The 14,909-nt window shown below is 34.0% G+C and overlaps 4 protein-coding genes across 7 annotated transcripts; all 4 read right to left on the reverse strand.

The window, feature by feature from the left end:
• Positions 1 to 257: 257 nt before the first annotated feature.
• Positions 258 to 2,876, reverse strand: LOC110612164 (F-box/LRR-repeat protein At4g29420). Its single transcript, XM_021752864.2, has 2 exons — positions 2,341 to 2,876; positions 258 to 1,584 (listed from the first exon to the last, which is right to left on the reverse strand). Exons 1-2 carry the CDS (start codon positions 2,792 to 2,794, stop codon positions 692 to 694), a joined length of 1,347 nt encoding a protein of 448 aa, XP_021608556.1. The 5' UTR covers positions 2,795 to 2,876; the 3' UTR covers positions 258 to 691.
• A 638-nt stretch (positions 2,877 to 3,514) lies between these two features.
• On the reverse strand, positions 3,515 to 7,067 carry LOC110611983 (probable caffeoyl-CoA O-methyltransferase At4g26220). Of its 3 annotated transcripts, none has more exons than XM_043955323.1 (7): positions 7,004 to 7,067; positions 5,160 to 5,224; positions 4,990 to 5,060; positions 4,822 to 4,901; positions 4,579 to 4,723; positions 4,097 to 4,228; positions 3,515 to 4,014 (listed from the first exon to the last, which is right to left on the reverse strand). In XM_043955323.1, the coding sequence occupies exons 3-7, from the start codon at positions 5,056 to 5,058 to the stop codon at positions 3,724 to 3,726; spliced, it is 717 nt and encodes a 238-aa protein (XP_043811258.1). In that variant the 5' UTR covers positions 5,059 to 5,060; positions 5,160 to 5,224; positions 7,004 to 7,067; the 3' UTR covers positions 3,515 to 3,723. The 3 variants fall into 3 exon arrangements, with proteins under 3 accessions (XP_043811258.1, XP_021608269.1, XP_021608270.1); XM_021752577.2 differs by lacking the exon at positions 7,004 to 7,067 and adding an exon at positions 5,874 to 6,009; XM_021752578.2 differs by lacking the exon at positions 7,004 to 7,067 and adding an exon at positions 5,874 to 6,009 and having other exon boundaries at positions 4,990 to 5,063.
• LOC110611984 (probable phospholipase A2 homolog 1) lies at positions 6,326 to 10,397 on the reverse strand. 2 transcript variants are annotated; one of them, XM_021752579.2, is made up of 5 exons: positions 9,997 to 10,397; positions 9,882 to 9,921; positions 9,645 to 9,764; positions 7,004 to 7,170; positions 6,326 to 6,463 (listed from the first exon to the last, which is right to left on the reverse strand). In XM_021752579.2, exons 1-5 carry the CDS (start codon positions 10,111 to 10,113, stop codon positions 6,431 to 6,433), a joined length of 477 nt encoding a protein of 158 aa, XP_021608271.1. In that variant the 5' UTR covers positions 10,114 to 10,397; the 3' UTR covers positions 6,326 to 6,430. The 2 variants fall into 2 exon arrangements, with proteins under 2 accessions (XP_021608271.1, XP_021608272.1); XM_021752580.2 differs by lacking the exon at positions 6,326 to 6,463 and having other exon boundaries at positions 6,851 to 7,170; positions 9,997 to 10,395.
• Positions 10,398 to 11,882: 1,485 nt separating this feature from the next.
• Positions 11,883 to 14,698, reverse strand: LOC110611985. The gene is made up of 3 exons (XM_021752581.2): positions 14,538 to 14,698; positions 13,846 to 14,045; positions 11,883 to 12,342 (listed from the first exon to the last, which is right to left on the reverse strand). Exons 2-3 carry the CDS (start codon positions 14,025 to 14,027, stop codon positions 12,156 to 12,158), a joined length of 369 nt encoding a protein of 122 aa, XP_021608273.1. The 5' UTR covers positions 14,028 to 14,045; positions 14,538 to 14,698; the 3' UTR covers positions 11,883 to 12,155.
• Positions 14,699 to 14,909: the final 211 nt, after the last annotated feature.

Consider the following 14,909-nt stretch of genomic DNA (forward strand, 5'->3'; position numbering starts at 1 on the left):
TAAAGGTTATAATTGTCATTGTCATTTTCTTATAAACTAACGGTAAATCACCTTTTTTCAATAGAAGGATAAGTTAATTATATTAATTCAAAATTTTAGATTTATTTGTTATATAAAATCTGATGAGAAAGTATATTGTGAATTTTGCCAAATTTTAAGGGACATCTTGTAAATTACCCTCAATAAGAATGACAAAAAAGAAAAAGAGAAAAGCCCAAGTACTGGACTCTTTCAATTCAAAACGAAGACCTCCGAGATGTCGTAATAGAAACTTAAGCTCTTGCAAAAGAAAATAAAGGGTAGGGGGAGAATTTATCGCCCATATCCTGTGTGTATTCTTCAATAAACACACATCAGCTAATTACCTCACCTCATTTCTCTTTTGAATAGAGCAGGGCGTCTGATGATAAGAAAATTGCTATAATTTACGTACAAGAATGAACATCAGAATAAAATCATGGGTATATATATATAGCATTGAAGCTTTTATGCGGCAGGATACCAGGTCTGATAGCTTGTATTATCTGCATGCATTCAGATTATTTTCACTGGAAAGAAAATGTTTGTGCTTCAAATCCCCTGTATGCTAATTTCTGAGGAGTGCACAACCTTTTTTCTCCTTCATTCTAACACTGCTCAAACAGATGAGCTCATTCTCTTCCCCTCATTCAAACAACTACAGTAGCCAAAATTAGATCCTATCAGAGGTCCAAGTGTCTATTGAGCCAGTATTCCAAATTCCCCATCTCCATCCAACTCTTGGACGATCAGCTGTACACCGAGAGATGAAGTTGCTAGCAACTTTTGGATCAACTTCACAGTGAATAAGTAGTGCAACATCTGACAAGTTGGTGCACTTATCCAATACAGTGAAAATAAACAATATAGTAATATCAATATCATGTATCACTAACTGTGCAACAATTTCTTTTAGCCCCTGCATTCCAGCATGACTCTGAAAACCACCAGCAACAAAGCAGGTCTCCATTTCAGACCAAGCCCCAGATCGCAAAGTCAATGAGCTCACATTTGGGAACATATTAAACAACATATCCAGGCTAAGCATAGTCATATCACCAGGTTTAACACATTTCAATGAATCGACTATTAGCCTCTCAATTGAATTATTAGAAGGAAATGAGTATATGAGGCCACAAAGATCTGCAGATTCAAGCTGTAAGATTTTCAAATCAAGGAGCTCTTTTACTTCAAACTTATGTGCTTTCCGAAGTGAAAGATAGAAATCGGACAATGACGGTGTTTCAAGGACAAGTGCTCTTGGTTCAATACAATTTAGCTCAAGTTTCACAAGCTTAGGTGCAAAAATAGTCAGAGATTGTGGAGCATTTGACACTGTCCACCGAAATTTTCTAAGGTGAAAAAGTTGGATCTTAGGTTCTTTAAGTCCTCCAACTCCGATCAAATTGAGAACTTGGAGACAAGGGAAGCAATGATTAACCTTGTTTAGGTCCTCATCATCCAGCCTTACAGATTCGAGGGTTAGACTTGTGAGCATGGGCATGGGATTCAACCCATTAACAGATAGCCAAGCATTCTTCACCTCAAGTTCACAAAGAATATGACCTGGAAATGAAAGCACAAGCTTCAGCGTCATACATATAAAATTCAACAAATTCCAAAAAGAGCTATGATGATAATTCAATCAGAAAGAAATTCCTAAAGGAATAAAAAAGAAGTACAACGGATCATTCCGAAGTTCATGCACTTCCTGTGGAGTACATAAGCTCCCTCACAATCTTGCTTGCCCATGACTGCCTGTCCATGGTCAATGCAAGCCACCAAGTATGGGGAATTACTGAATGCATCTAATCAAATTTTATTCTACCTCTTGATCACTGAAACCATATTGGGATACGTCACTAAATTACTGCAGTTTTATGTTGGAGTTTAAGCCACATAAAATGAATTCTCAGTCACGTAGGTGCCTCAGGGAGTTCCTTAACAACATATTTTCAACAGTTCAATAGCATCTTCTGGCTAAAGGAGTTGTCTTTTCTTGCTCTAACCAGATCTACAAGCAAAAAAGAAGGCACTTTTCTTCTTTCATTGTCAAAAGCTTAAAAAAAATCAATTTTTTTTAAAAACTACAATCGAGATTGACATTGCTAATTCCAGGAATAAACTTTATATTCCACAGTTCCATTTATGGCATGATCAAGCCAAAGCATACTCACAATCATAAATCTATCCATGGTCTACAGAAAGGATAAGTCATTAATGGTCCATATGAAGCAACATTCACATTTATCAGTTTCAACCACAAAAGCACATCCCAATAGCAGAAATTGAACGAAAACGATTAAATTAAGCCTAACTCACAGCAAGAAGAAACCAGCGCCAAAATATCAGATCGTCTCCAACAAGATTGAACCCAAAAATCCGAAATGGATAGAGATCTTAGCTCCCTACAAACCCTGGGCAGCCACTCCCTAACGAATCCCGCGCCTGTCAAATACAAATCGTCAGACTCGTCGTCGACGTCGTCATATGTTATTCCGCCGAGAGACTTATCCACGCCTATCGATATGGACTCTACGACCGGCGAATTGAGGACCAGGCTGTTGAATACGGTCTTGAAGGGTGTGGTTCGGTCTTTGGTCGCCGGCGACCTCAATTTGAGATATCGGGATAGGGTGCAGACGAGGTTGATGGACCGAACCTCGCGGGAGAGTGCGTTAAAGCTTTTAGAGATGAGTCGGCACCGAGCGAGATCAGCTGAATCGGTGAGTCGATTCAGGATATCGAGGAGCAGAGGTGGAGGCAGATCGTCCATGGAAAAATAAATAGAGGATATGATTGCGGTGAAAAAAATGGAACTCCCCGCTTTATTTAGTCTTAACTGCGTGTGCAAACTGCACTGGTGAAGAAGAGTCTTTATAAAAAACCCTCGTTGTCAAACAAAATACAAAATTACAAATCAATCTAAACTCTATTTATTTTTAAAAAATAATTTTAAATAATACTTTTCAACGGAATAATTTATTTTTTATTATTTAATTTTAATTTAAAAAATAAAATACATATAAAATTTTTTTTAAAATTTAAAAATTAATTGCATTGACATACTTAATTTTAATAATAAATACATCTGACTAATTTTAATTTCTATTTCAAAAAAATAAAAGTTTAAAAAGTAATATTTTTTAAAAATTTATTTTTTGTAAAATGACATAATTTTTTTAATTAATGTTATTTTTTAAAAAAATTTCAAATATCAGATAATATAAAAAATGTTTTGTTAAAAAATATTTTCTAAATTCAAATAATTTTACTGTTCTAATTTGCCTAAACATTAGGTTTAGGGTTTGTAGCTTCGTAAAAGGGAGGGGGATTTTGTTAGGAATAGTCCACCTAGTGCTTGGTATTAGCCAGTGTTGCCCATTTTAAATTGTCTTTATTCAATTCAACAAAATTTCTTTGCTAAAAGAAAATTCAAAGCAACATCAACAATAACAACCCTATTCAGAATTAATGAGCAAGTAAGAAGATAATGTTCATCAAATCATCATCATCTTGTAATGATGCTTTAGAATCCATTTATTATGTAAAATTCACTCCAAACAGAAACAAAAGTACAGCAAAACAAAGAAAAAGCACACACACAAGTCCCACCATTATTCATTTTCCTTAATCCCACTTTCCCAGAAAATATGAAGCAATGGGAAAACTGGTGATACTTCTGAGAATCATCATATTATATAATCAGGAAATGCGCCTGCAGATGGTGATTCCATCGCCGAGTGGAGCAAGGCAGATTTCAACGCGAGGATCAGCTGAAATCTTCTGATTGAACTCCAAAGCAGATTTTCTTCCTTCTCTTTCAAACTCTGGAACATCATCTTCAGGCAAAACGACAGTTCCACCCCAAAGTGTGTTGTCGTAAACGACAATCCCACCAATTTTTATCAGCTTCATTAGCCTTTCATGGTAATTCTTGTAATTTCCCTTATCAGCATCCACAAATGCAAAGTCAATGCTCCCTTCCTTTTCTTTCTGTGATTATTAGAACCCATTATTACAAACACTCAATGCAATTAAACTACAGAAAATCTACAATATTTGATACTTTTCTTACGTCTTCTAACAGCTTATCAAGAACTGGTAGAGCTGGAGACTCAATGAAGTTGATTTTGTGTTCAACGCCAGCTTTCTTCATGATTGGCAAACCCATCTCGTACGTTGTCCGGTTGATATCTATGGCTGTAATCTGCCATGGATACATCATACATGCATATGATTCACAATGATCACTACAAGAAATTAAACCTTTTGTGGAGATGAAATTGCCACTAAATGCATAAAATTGGCCTCTAAATGTAGACTGCTACAAAAACTTTGATGCTAAATGTTCTAGTTGCGAATTTTACCCTTTTTCTATAAATTTTAGTGTATTTTAGTGGCGATTTTTAATGTTTAGTGAAATTTTCTCTATAAATTGTAGTATACTTTTAGCGGCGATTTTTCTCCATTAAGATTTCATCACAAAAAACTCAATTTGTTGTGGTGGATTAAGCTAACTCTATTGTATATACAAGTATATAAAAGAAAGAACAACACCTTGCCATCGTCAGGAATTGTGAGAGCTGCAAGGAGGAGAGAGTATCCAGTGTAGACTCCAATTTCAATTGTCTGTTTTGCATTCACCATCTTTAAAAGCAAAGCCACTAACTGACCAGCATCTGGTGCTGTCGCATAAAATGACCTGCACAATTATCAGATGTTTTACACCTTACAATTAATATAACAACGACGACAACGGCGACAACGACTATGAGGGTTACGAGAAGGTGAAAAAATTACATGTGGTGAGTTGCAGTAGCTTCCCTGAGTTCCTTGAGGGGAGCGGCTTCTCGTGGGTACACGCTCGTCTGCAAGATGTACTGCCATGCACGTCGAAATCAAACTTATCAAATTGATCCTCTTGGTTTCAGAGTAAATAACAAAGCGAGATTAAATGAATTATGTTACCTTGTATAACTCCTTGCTCTGCAACAACACTGCATGAGGCTTGATTATTTCTTCGTTTGTGCTTCCCATTGCTGCTGTCACCAAATAATACACAAGATTAATCATATATGAATCTCTGTTCTTCTATAAAGACTAACTAAGATTGATGAACTAAGGAAGATGGAGGAAACCTTGGAAATCTCTGAAATATTGCAACAGCTGAGATGATACTGCAAAAACTCTATATAGCTATGACCTGCACTTGCACCCAAATGATATATATACAGTAATCCACAGAGAGACGTTAATTTTTAATTAGGATATAATTAATTATTTTGTATATATATATTCACAATATATACAAAAAGAAATTTATATTTTCTGTCCTTCTATTTTTCTCCTTAATTAAATCATCCTTCAGAAATAGTTAAAAATTAAAAGATACTAAAAATAGTTAAAATATGTTAAAGGGCAAGGATCCTGCCAAGTCAATCTAGGAAGTGCATGAAACTTGATGACTTCCCTGATGCTTCAGTGGCATGGTAAGTGCCGTTTGACTTATTATTGATTGTATTTGATAATTAATTTCATATTCTCAAAAATACCAGAAACATAATTTTATCACCAGTACCCAACTGGGTGTCATTGCATTATTTTTTAGGAAAAATAGGTTGATTACTTAACAATATTATAAAAAAAACAAAATCAATAGTCAATGGATTTAATTTCATACTTTGTTTAACTAGACTTATTCTGGCAGTTAAAAGACACATATAATTCGCCAGAAGAAATTATGCAAATAATTTAAGTAATTTTTTTGTGGAACTATTTGCATACAAGTGCTGGCATCAAGATTTATTCAATAACAAATTGAATGCTCCCACAAGATTACTCTGTTAATTTACCCTGCTTAGAACTTCCCCAATAACCAGAGCTCTTTTCCTGAGAAGTGGACTCCACTGTATAAGATGGAGTGGTTGAGGAATCAGAAGATCCCCTGGACTTCAAATAAGAATATCTCTTAGAATTTGAAAGCTGCTAACATTCTGTTTGTTCATCTACAAAATCCAGGACCTGAATGAGTTTTGCTGATCACATTCTGTTTGGGAAGATCCTCCTCAGAATCACCATTGCCCAAGTCAAAGTAGCTCCTTAAGCCTGAGTTTTTATTCACTTTCGATGCTGGCTTTTGAATGTATGGCTCTTGAATTCGCTATGGGAGTTCGTCATCTGACTCAACATAACTAGCATCAGAATATGGAACTCAGATTCCTAAGCTTCCTTTTCATTGAGGGAAGCTTGAGGGAAGAAGTGGACTGCTCAAACTTAGCAGCATCATCTCCTCTGCTTGTTTGGATACTAAAGAACCAATCTGATGGATTCTTTTGGTATGGAGGATGCCTATGGGTAACTTAGGAAATCATCCTTGACTGATGAAAACCTTGAAGTTCTTGCATTGTCATTATAGTTGGATTTTGATTGGTATTTTCTGAGCCTGCGAGAAATTGGATTGGTATTTTATAAACTATTTTTCATTCAAGTTCAACATCCCAGGAAAAGGCTCCAACTAGCAAACAGATTGTTTTCAAGTATTATTTTCAAGAATCACATAACGCATTAAAGCTTAAGTAGAAATAGGATTGCCTAGTTAATATCATTGCTCATTGTCCTAAGAACACTACTTCTATCCTTCAGCCATTGATGGCTAACCCTTTGTGATGAACCCAATTGGCTAGTTGGTGATTCCAAAACCAGAAGATGGAAAATTAATATTGAAGTTGTAAAAATTTTCAAAGATGAGAAGTGACAGGGTCAAACATGATCTAGATAATAGAATCAGGCAAGAAAACTTTAAATTTGTGATTTTAGAAATGGGAATCCATTGAAAAAAATTAAGGTATATTTTCAATATTCAAAACTAATGTATACTAACAAAAAACCATTGTCCGTAATTTCTCAAAGAATGCATTTTGTTGAGTTAAAACATGAGTAGATAGCACAGGTAATGCACTTCACACAGAAATCAGAGTTCAACCTTTGGGCTCCCTAGCTGGCTCAACATAATTGCCATATCCATGCCCTGTACCATAGTAGGTACAGCTGTCTCATAAGGGCAATCCCGAGAAAAACCAACTTTTCCAGATTTCTTCACTTTTTTTATGCAGCTCTTGAACTTTTCATGGCACTTGACACTCATTAAACCTGGGAAAACAGGATTGCGACTCTTTAAAATAGTAAGAGAAGAAACTAAAAATTTGTAAACATTCCCAGTAACATGTCAAATATAGCAACCTTAACAACGGAACATAATAAAATAACAGGCAAAGTAACGGTTGCTTTGTGTTTTGACAAACGATATTACATAACAAACACATATTATTTACATTTCTACTTCTCTTCTTGTACTACCAAATTTATATCACATGTGGTTTACTTCAAGGTTTGTAATTCAATTTTGTATCACAGCAATATCTTATGATATGAGTTCTATATTAACTTGGAGTTTAGAAATAGCCGTTATTTGTAAATGACATGACATCATAAGTACCTACTTTGATACAAAATTGAACCATATATATTGATGTAAATCACAAACCTAAAAGTGAAAAATCGATAAAACTATAAGGTACTTTTTTATACTTTTCCCTATAATAATTCTCTTATTTGGAATGAAAAATTCAATTCTTTTTAATCTAAAAAATTTTCATTTAAAAAAAAATTAAAATCATACTTTATTTTTTAAGAATTTATTTAAATTATTTTCTTATAAAATAAATTGTACCAAACAGAAGGATAGTATAGCATAATCATAAGGAGCTAGAATTCATTTTTCTTATTCCTTAAATCAAATCAGAAGCAAACAATGTTGATCATTTTGGAAAAGTTAAAAGAATATAGGAGCAGGCCCAAGACTATTCCTACTATATTTGAGAAGAGCGAAAACTGCAGCAAAGGAGAATCAAGCCACTATAGGGAGCCAGACGCATTTGCATGTGATGGTGGAAAAGGAATACAATATGAAGGGATTAGTTAGAACTGTAACCACCAGTAATGTATAATAATTAGCAATAGCTGATGAGGGCATCAAAAGTGTATTCTCTATTTGGGGGCAGAGCATTCTGCATCAGGATACTGTCTGAGGGCTGTTACAATCAGTTTTTGGGTTTGTTTTTTAGTTTGTGGGTTCTTAGTTTGACAGTTTGTTCAGTGAAAGTCTGAACTCTTTTATTGCCTCTTATTCAAGTACTATAGAGTTACAGCCCTGTTTTCTTCCATTTCCTGTTATTTAGTTCCTTTCTCTACCAATTTCAAATGCACACTTATGAAAATAGACCCTAACGAAAAATTGACAATAGCAAATGAAAGATAGACAGCAGCCAGTTTGGTTTAAATGAACTAATAATTTGGAATTCACTTCTAGTGAATCCTTGTGTTTAGCATGACATAAAGAGTGGAATTCAATTGAGTATAATTTATAGTTGAACCTCATTTACGTTCATGTGCTAAAAACACTTCAGCAACTTAAAAATATTAAAAAAAAAAAGATCCTAATCCCTAATGTTTATCCTTATTACTCCATCCCACAAACATAAGTTTACTTATATTTGCACAAGTTTAAGCAAATATAGCTAACATAGTTAAAACAATAAATTTTGTTTAGCCTTTTCCTAGTATGTTCTCCACTTATATTGCTTTCTTAAGAATTAAGTAACTGATGTTCCTAAACTATTTCTAGAAATAATGAATTTCATTTTTTTAGTATATATTAAATGTGGGTACATTAGTAAGCTAATAAATAAACTAGGAAAAATTACTATCAAATTCCTGGGTTATATTGAGTTAACTAATTAGTTTCTATTTTTTAAACACTCAATTAAAATATTTATATTTTATAAAATTAAATTCATTTTACATTTTCTTTAAATTTATGGCAAAGAAAACAAATTAGTAAATTTTAAAATTAATAAAAGGATTAAATAGTATGAATAAGTAAAATTTGAATATACTAAATAATATGTATTGTTAAAATTATATGGATAAAGGATTAAAGAGTTTGATTTTATAAAATATAAAAAATATTTTCTTAATAAGGATTAAAGAGTTTAATTTTATAAAATATAAAAATATTTTAATCGAGTTAAAAAAATATTAACCTACCCAATAACTATTATCTCAAAAAAGAAAGTGGCTTCCACTGTGGCATAAACAACAAATGGAAGTAAACCTATCGTTGGGAGACAGGAGGAGTATGTGATTTTAAATTAAGTTTGTCTTCATTTAAGTACCCCATCCAGACATGCATCTATGGGAATAAGTTAATACCAATTATGCACAAGTTATATTTTATTTCAAATTATTTATTTTTAAATATTATGTGTATGTGAGAGAGAAAAAGTATATGAGAATGCATGATATGATGTGATTGTCTTAAATCTTACAACATTCATTGGATATTCCACAAGTTTTGATAAATTTAGTTCTAGATATGCTGATGAAATCCTTTTTTTACTTTTCAAACTAAACTTCCAAAATATGAAATTCAACTAAATTCTATAAAATTATATGAAATTCATCCGAAAACAACCAACAAGAGATTCATTTCAATCAAATTTTATAGAATTCATTCATGAGCAATGTCCTCAAACTAAGTATGTAACTTGCAGGATATTTCATACCTTTCTTTTCAACGCACTCGTCGTGAATCTTGCAACAGGCGTCCAGATCATCACATGGTTTCTCCCCAGGACAGCCAGTCCACCCTACTCCGCAGTACTTTCCGTATCTAATCCCAACCGCTAAATTCCCAGCATTGGCCAGAAAACAGAAAGAAAGAAAAATACAATTGAACGAATAAGTACATAGAAATACAAAAGTTTAACATTGAAATTGAGATTATAATGCCCAGGGCTTACAGTTACAGTTCTCTGCAACGCACTTTCTGCTGCATTTCGCCTGTAATTGATAGAAAATTCTGAGATCCAAGCAACAAACGATATATAGGACAGGAAGCTAGGAACGAGAAATGACCTGAGAACCGTTGTTAGCGGAGGAGACGAAGACGGAGAGGAAGATAAAAACGAAGGCGAAAACTGCGACTGCAGCGGCGCGAATTCTAACAGGGAAAACCGAACCGAGCAGCGTCATTTTCCTTCCTCTGCTGTATCGATTTTGGCTCCTGAATCAAGCTACGCCAAACACCCTCAAAGTAGCTTCTGCGAGTCTGCTTGTTGGTTTCTTACTCGGAATTCGTTATGAGGCAATTGGGTGACGTGGTTTCGTCGAATCAGGAACTGCCTTGTCAGCAACTACGGTGTTAACTGCAGCCAATGCCAAATCTCCCTGGAGGCCTGGACCCAGATATATTTAAGGAAAGAGCCCAAAATCATTCGACCACAGGGACAGGGCTCTTTCTTTATATATATATAATATTAGGGCAATTCTTACTGCCCAATCCACCATAATTCAATGCGCGAACTTGTAGATTCATTTATATATATATATATATATAAATTATATAAAATACACATATTTTTATTTTGAATTGATGGTAAACCGAATGTAAATAAATTTTTTATATAATATTATTATTTATTATTACTTTTCCTAATCAAAGCAGGTAGGGAAGCCAGGTTCAATACTAATAGGCTGGTAAATCAGACATAGGACATCCACCTTAATAATGCTATAGCGATTTTATTAGTCTAATAATCCATATAAAGTCTGACATAAAATAAGTAAAATACTTTAATTGGCACTCTAATATTTGCTTAAAAATTTAATTGACATTGATATTTTATTATTATTTTAAAGTGAAACTATTTAATTCTAAAAATTTTAAAAATATATAATGAACATTTACCTATATGAACTAATAAGTTATATTTTTATAAATTTAGATATCTAAATTTGATAACGAAAAATGCCAACAATATTATTTAGTCCATAAGATAAAGTTACACTATTAATAATGATAAACATTAATCTAACCTTATTCCCAGTTCAAAAAAAAAAAAATCTAACCTTATTAATATACCACATTAAATAAAGTTAAATCTTAATTTGAGCATGATATTGAAATTTACAGGTGCCGTGGTACGTAGTAGGGCCATTCTCAATCAAGTCAAGGCAAGCTTCATCCAAGAGTAAATCACTGGAATGACTATTTCCATAGCATCTTAGATGGAAGACATGCATAGGCAATAGGCTACCTTCCACGCGCGGAAAAACGCAACGCAGTAGAATTAATCGATTTATGCCAATTGAATCTCAAAACCCAAAATGGGCATCTACAATGTAGGGAAACTTTAGCCTACTTCCCTGATCCATGGTTATCATGAGTACAACACCTGCGTTTTGTTAAATTCGCTCTAATTTTCAGCCTCACGGCTAATTATCATGCCATGAGAATACAATCTCAGCACAACCACTTTTTTCAGAGAGGGTACCAAGTCTGTTCTAGCACCAAATAAGATTAGAGCATCCACCAATCGTTTCAGCAAAGCAAAATTCTTATCAAGTTGCAATCCGGACAAATACATCAAGCTAAATCATGCAGGTAAAGGGCCAAAACTGCATTTACTTCTATGGATCTTTTAGTACCAGTAACAAAGCCGATAAAAAGACTAGTCATTAATAGATAATTCATCTCACCCAGTATGATAATTCCTCGCCACGATTGACAGCAAAGGAAATAACGCATTGAAGCCATTTCCTTAATTGAATGGAAGCTATATTTGGCAAAGGCACAAGCATGACTAGTGAAAAAATGCAACATCATTTAAGCAAATGTTAGCACCTCAACAATTTCATTTCGGCATGACCATGAAATGCTCGTGACCAAAAGAGAGGTTGACTGCTTTTCTTGGCAGGACCATCAGTGGAAATGTAATATTTAAACATAGAGATTGATCAAGTAGATGCATAACCAGTGAAGAACTCTTAACATTATCATCATTCATGAGTAATGATGACTTGTAACACAGTTAATGGAATGATAGTCACAACCTAAGCCGCTTAAAATGTAAAATTATTGAGCCAATCACAGTAACCAACTGATTTCTCAGCTTCAAAAATTTTTGCAGAAAAAAAAAAAATTTGCAAGTGCTTGCGATTCAATCGCACAAATGACAACAGAAGCTTACATATTCAATTTCAATCCCCTGAAACATTATGCGAAGCGCTTCTTCTCAAGGATAGTAACCAGTGAAAGTAAATCCCCTTCCCACAATCTCACCGGCACAATACCAAGCAAAGCATTCCAGCCCAAACAAAGCAGCAATGCCAGCATCTTCAACTTTCAGCTCCTGTCTATTCTTCCATAAATTCTTCACATAATCAAGTTCCTTCCAGAATGCTTCATATCGATTGGGAATGCTGTGCAAAAGAGAAACAAAAGAAATGTCATAAAACAAATTAATATAAAAATTTCAAGTCTTAGTCACTTTGCTACTTTCCACTAGCTCCTTGGCAAATAAATATATGCACCAATTAATTTCAACGAAAAGTAACTGATAGTCTTCATACAATGTGAAAATTAAACTCAATTAGCAATAGAAAAAGCAACTTGTAAAGGGTTCAGTAGGTAAAAACACATCAATATCAAGAGAAATGCTCCAAGGTTTAAAAAAAATCACATTGATCCCGGGATAATTCTCATGAAATGCAAGAAACAATCTTGCGATTTGATCCTAAACACAAATTTTAAAAAGTTGATTACCAAGCAACAAAGTTTGACTCTATTCACTATTTTTCTTTTCCCCTGTAAATTAAAACTTGACATCAGCATCATCCAAAATGAATAACTGTGACAATAAGGTTTAAAAGCAAAATATGCAATGCCGTCAAAATCAAACTTCTTTCTCCTTTTCTGAACAACAGTAAAATGGAACTCCACCAGATCAGAAGCCACTTAAATCATGAGATGCTAACCTGAGGCTACTACACGCTGAGGGACATTTATATCACTGAACTTCAAGAATTATGAAAAATGCAATCCAAGAAAAACTTAATTTAGTAGTGATGATAAAGAATGACCAAATCATCAATCACAAATATGATTGCTCTGCAAAATTAAACTAGGACTTCTAAAGGCCTGTTTAGTTTAATTATTGGATACAACTGATGGTTGACAACTGTCTTACTATTAGCTGATAGCCGATAGCTACTGATAGTTTATAGCCGATTATGTCAAGTGTTTGCTATTTGGTAAAACTACATCTAATTGTTGTAGTTCATATGAAATAGTAAAAGTATATCTTATACAATTTATTTTATCCTTAAAATAGATAAACCATATAATTTATTTTATTTTTGAAATAGATGAATAAAAGTTGAATAATTTGAAAATTCATTAAAAAGTATGTGTTAATCTCACTAACAATAAAATGCAATAATGAAAATTAGAAGTACTCTTTAACTTAATATATCATTTAATTTAACTAACTTTTCAACCAAGCATCTCAATAACTAGTTTTCTACGACTCAAAAAGCTAAGAATGGCCAATGAAATCTGAGCATACCCACCCATAAAATCCCATAACCAGAAAGAATTCCATATTCTTAGAATTCCGATTTTCACTAAACAGCTTAAATCACAAACCCTATCTTAGTTCTTTGTTTATAAATGAGCTTCTGGCTAGAGAAGGAAAATTACATAATTTACATACCAAGAGTTGCATATAATGACCTAACACATAAATAATACATTATTCTTTGGCTAGGATTGTGAAACTTGGCTAGCACATCCAGTCAATGATAATGCAAATCTTAACTTTAAGGTGGGTAAAATCATAAATCCATAAACCTTAAAGAGGAAGAAAAAAAGCACATTCATCAGCAACATCAGTTCCACAATAACAGGTTACAAGAAGTAAAAACCTAGCAAGTCGAGTGTAGAACAACTGCTTTGATAACAAGGTGCACTTCTCAACAGTGGGCGGTTCCTGAATATATTGCTTATTCTGCTCCAGCAACTGCTTGTAGTAGGCAGTTCCATGCTTGCACACAAACTTTGATGCTTGACATGCCTTGGACTGCAACTGCTGCAACTTGGATGCCATCAATTCCACAAACTAAGCCTAAAACCGTACAAAACAAAATACCAATTCAGCAATCATACACTCAGATAAAATTCCTCATAACAAAAACCCTATGAAACCCGAAAATAGGAAATCTAGAAAATTCAACTAAGTACATGATAATGCAACACAGGCATGCAACGAGGATCTTTCCATCAGAAAACAACAAATTAAGCACAACCATTTAATTAACCACAACAAAATGACGCATCCATATAATTTCGCAAACTCTTTGCACCCGAAGGTGCTCCAAATAAAAACCAAAACCTTGATTGCCATCATTACCAAGGGTAAGCAACAAGCACGGGAAAAAAGCACAAACACCAAAAGATCAAAACCCTAGCTGCAATATACAGGACTATGCTTATAAGCATCTAAAACAAAAGAAACAAGTGAACAGAGCAACCAAACAAGATCTGATGGGAAAAAAGGGGGCCGATACCCAGTAATCTCAGAATCAAAGCTGAGAAAGTGAATAAAAAAAGGTTTTACCTAAGGAGACAAACTGCGAAAGCGTCGTTGAAGGCGGCAAAGAGACGGAACGGCTCAGTGTTTGCTTCCCTTGCCGTTTGCCTTGACTGTGGAGTACGAGCCTGCGAGACTATGAGAGAGAGAGAGAGAAATGGACTTACCGGAACCAGTGGCTTTAGCTTTCTTGGGTTTTATTGGGGTACTCGCTAATTTAGGGCCGGCCAGGGTCCAATTTCGGTCGGATTCTGATTTTATTTTGATTAGTTGCCCACAGTTTTTATTTTAATGGTTCCGATCTCGTTTTGCAGAAGTTAATAATAGTTATTTTAGTACGATTTAAATTAAGACAACTCTTTTTTTTCTTTGAAAAAAAACAACTTAATAATTGTAAAA

This window comes from Manihot esculenta, chromosome 3, assembly GCF_001659605.2.
Source record: "Manihot esculenta cultivar AM560-2 chromosome 3, M.esculenta_v8, whole genome shotgun sequence".
Classification (NCBI taxonomy): domain Eukaryota; kingdom Viridiplantae; phylum Streptophyta; class Magnoliopsida; order Malpighiales; family Euphorbiaceae; genus Manihot; species Manihot esculenta.

Excerpts from the sequence above, each read along its gene's own strand:
- LOC110612164 (XM_021752864.2), bottom strand. The coding sequence starts at position 2,794 with ATGGACGATCTGCCTCCACCTCTGCTCCTCGATATCCTGAATCGACTC. Across the intron at positions 1,585-2,340 it reads GGCGCTGGTTTCTTCTTGCT|GTCATATTCTTTGTGAACTT; the intron begins GTGAGTTAGGCT and ends TTTCATTTCCAG.
- LOC110611983 (XM_043955323.1), bottom strand. The coding sequence starts at position 5,058 with ATGGGAAGCACAAACGAAGAAATAATCAAGCCTCATGCAGTGTTGTTG. Across the intron at positions 4,902-4,989 it reads AGAGCAAGGAGTTATACAAG|TACATCTTGCAGACGAGCGT; the intron begins GTAACATAATTC and ends CGTGCATGGCAG. Across the intron at positions 4,229-4,578 it reads CAATTCCTGACGATGGCAAG|ATTACAGCCATAGATATCAA; the intron begins GTGTTGTTCTTT and ends TATCCATGGCAG.
- LOC110611984 (XM_021752579.2), bottom strand. The coding sequence starts at position 10,113 with ATGACGCTGCTCGGTTCGGTTTTCCCTGTTAGAATTCGCGCCGCTGCA. Across the intron at positions 7,171-9,644 it reads CGAGTGCGTTGAAAAGAAAG|GTTTAATGAGTGTCAAGTGC; the intron begins GTATGAAATATC and ends CTGTTTTCCCAG. Across the intron at positions 6,464-7,003 it reads GCCAGCTAGGGAGCCCAAAG|GCTCAGAAAATACCAATCAA; the intron begins GTTGAACTCTGA and ends AATTTCTCGCAG.
- LOC110611985 (XM_021752581.2), bottom strand. The coding sequence starts at position 14,027 with ATGGCATCCAAGTTGCAGCAGTTGCAGTCCAAGGCATGTCAAGCATCA. Across the intron at positions 12,343-13,845 it reads TTCTACACTCGACTTGCTAG|CATTCCCAATCGATATGAAG; the intron begins GTTTTTACTTCT and ends TCTTTTGCACAG.